This window comes from Acanthisitta chloris, unplaced genomic scaffold, assembly GCF_000695815.1.
Source record: "Acanthisitta chloris isolate BGI_N310 unplaced genomic scaffold, ASM69581v1 scaffold4799, whole genome shotgun sequence".
In the NCBI taxonomy this organism is placed as follows: domain Eukaryota; kingdom Metazoa; phylum Chordata; class Aves; order Passeriformes; family Acanthisittidae; genus Acanthisitta; species Acanthisitta chloris.
The window spans coordinates 270-3124 of NW_008690695.1; the positions used below are offsets into that span (position 1 = coordinate 270).

A 2855-nucleotide genomic window follows, 5' to 3' on the forward strand; every position below is an offset into this window, starting at 1 on the left:
TGAAAACCCACATGTACAAGCTCTCCTGGACTCCCATGTAGTATCAATAATAAGCAATAAAGCCACAACGCTCATCTCCACTACACTAACTGTAGGGTACTAAAGCACTTACCAGACCTTCACTAAATCTGCAATCCACAACTCCCACAGCTAGTCATGCCCTGACAGTTCTAACAGTCCTAAGAGGAATCTGTTCTGACCTTACTGATACCCAGTTCACAGATGTATTTCCACACCTCATGGGAAGAGGCGAATGAGCTGTTCCTCTGTATCATGGGGTTCTGTTTGCTCTCTCGAGCTGCCTCTGCCTGAGAAAAGAACAAAGATGAGCTATAGTACTCACTGCCAAGAGCCTCCTTTGTGTTCAGTTTCAGACCAAGTCAAGCACAAAAGTAGATTTCCAAACCATTTCTGGGACATGTTTAGCATTGAAAGCCACGTCCTTAAGACTGATGCAGGTGAGATAATGCAGTGCACAACCAAACATAATTTTACATTAAATGTGACACCAAATTTACACTGTAGTTTAGATTAACATGAATGAATACTATCATTTGGCATTTTGCAGACAACAAAGGTTTCTGCTGTACCTATTGCCAGTTAAAACATACCTTAATGGAATAGAGAAATGCTGCAATCTGCATAGACACATTTAATGAACAGCAGGTTTCTCCTGCAGTTAAACTAGGCACAATTGTCTTCTGAGAAGAGCTAGCCCACTGACTGCAGCCTTCGACACTCTCAGAAACGAGGAGCTCTCCAAGAAACACAGTGACTTTTGCTACACTTTTTGATCCTGTGTTCTTTGCTGCCTAGCTTGTCACTGGACCTCAGAGACCAAAGGTTTCACTCCTTGTACAGGGTGTAAACATATCTATTACTAAATTGCAACACTATCACACCTGCTGTGACAAAACAATAGTCCAGCACAGATTTGCCAAGCTAGTTGTAATAATGGCCAACACTTAGGAAAACTTAAGCCTTGCCAGGCACTGGTTTAAGAAAGAAAACAATTACTCACACAAAACAAATGGAAGGTGACTTTAGTATTGGCACTCACCTTACTTTGCAGAAATTTAAAACACTGTTGATTTAACACCTCCACAAATTCAGACTCAAAATCTTGGTCGCTGTACCAAGCACCACCAGTCACTGACCTGTCAGGCTGCAGGTTATACAGCATATAGACCTTCTTCTTGGATGCCTGTCAAAGAAAAGTGGAGCTTAAATTTAGCCTGTTGACTCTAACCCCACTCCATACTCAAAGGAGGGCAGGAAAGCATCTTTAAAAGACAGCAAAGACAAACTTAATGGAGAAACTTTCAGCTGTGTGGGTGTGGGATGCAGCTGGGTGAAGGATCCCTGAGGTGTGGGATGCAGTTGGGTGGAGGATCCCTGAGGTGTGGGATGCAGTTGGGTGGAGGATCCCTGAGGTGTGGGATGCAGTTGAATGGGAACACTGCTCCAGTCCTGGTAATGGCAGGCAGATAAAGGATAGTGGTCATCTGAAGGAATACTCAACACCCACTGAAGCAGTTTTAGCAGTGTTACATCCCCTCTATGCATCTCTCACAATAACATGAAAGACCTCCTGCTTCTCTGTGTCAAACTGCTCTATCTCCATCTCATTTACCAGACCCTGCAACAAGATAGGTACCAGAAAACCAGGAGAATGTCCAAAGAACATGCTAATACCAATGATTTCTAGCTAAGCAAGCAAGGGAGAACAGGATGTTGCATGAGCATTGTAACAGGGAGAGAAAAAGCACGGAAAAGGATGAGACCCACTCTGGTACATGGACTGTTTGCTTGTCAGCAAGTACTTGAGTAACTGGAACAAAGGAGAGGAACCAAGTCTGAAACAGAATCAAATGTCTTAGAAGTGGTTTAATGTAAACAATACAAATCCAGTATGAACCAGATAACTGAGGGGAGTTTCAGGATAGGCAGGGGAGAGGAATCTTGCAAAGCCACTAGCAGCTAGGTAACTGCATCACTAGTGCCAGATAAAAGGCTGAGATGGCTTCAGTCTCAGAAATGTCAAAGGGGCTGCAGCAACATTGGCACCAATTGAGAAAAAGTAATTACAGGCAGGTTGCTTCTTTGGCTGGAGAATGGAGAAAAGAGTGGTAGAAAAGGGAGTTAAGAATCAAAAGAGGAAAATAAGGTATAAAAATCAGAGAACGAGAGAGGGCAGGATCCACAAACAGCAGGAGTGTGGATGTGTACAGCCTGCAGAGAAGCTCACCTGCTGACCCAAGTCCCTTGGAATGCAGGGGGAAACCCACCAAGCTCTTCCCTAAGTTTATGGCCTAAAGACCAGGTATGGGAGTGCAGGAAAATGGTGACAGAACTGCAGATTAGCAACAAGCAGCACAAGAAGTTTGTGAAGGGTAACAGGACTGTAACAACAGCTGAGTGCAATAAAGAACTGAGGGAAATGAAACTCCAATTTGATAATATTGGTATGCAATGAATAGTGGTGGGAAGATTACAGAACTGTATATTATTAGTGATCTGTTTATTAATCAATCAGGTAATCAGTTTGATATTAGTATGTTGATTATTTCTTAAACACTACAGCCCCTCCTATCTGTTGCACCTCAAACCTGCACACTAAAGGCAGAGGGTCAAACACTGGTACACAGTCAAGAGACAAAGCTGGAGGCAGAAGGAGCTTTCTCTGCTCCCAGTCTCCTGTTAAAAGCATACGAAACATGCAGTAAGTTCAAAATTGTTTTTTAAAAAGGTCACAAAATACTCACTGCCACAGATTTAACTGCTTTAATTAGTTTCTTGCTTTCCAAGTTTTTCAGTATCTTGTTGATCTCTGTTAAAGGCAAATTGCTTTTGTA

The 2855-nt window shown here is 42.7% G+C and overlaps 1 protein-coding gene across 1 annotated transcript in view; it reads right to left on the bottom strand.

The window, feature by feature from the left end:
- Nucleotides 1-200: 200 nt before the first annotated feature.
- POLR3F (polymerase (RNA) III (DNA directed) polypeptide F, 39 kDa) overlaps nt 201-2855 on the bottom strand; it is a gene marked incomplete at its 3' end in the record, with an annotated part of 6867 nt that continues 4212 nt past the window's right edge. Inside the window, exons 3-5 of the mRNA XM_009081903.1 lie at nt 2766-2850; nt 1061-1204; nt 201-308 (exon numbers count right to left, since the gene is read on the bottom strand). Coding sequence (XP_009080151.1) covers nt 201-308; nt 1061-1204; nt 2766-2850 — 337 coding nt within the window. The remainder of the gene's footprint in view (nt 309-1060; nt 1205-2765; nt 2851-2855) is intronic.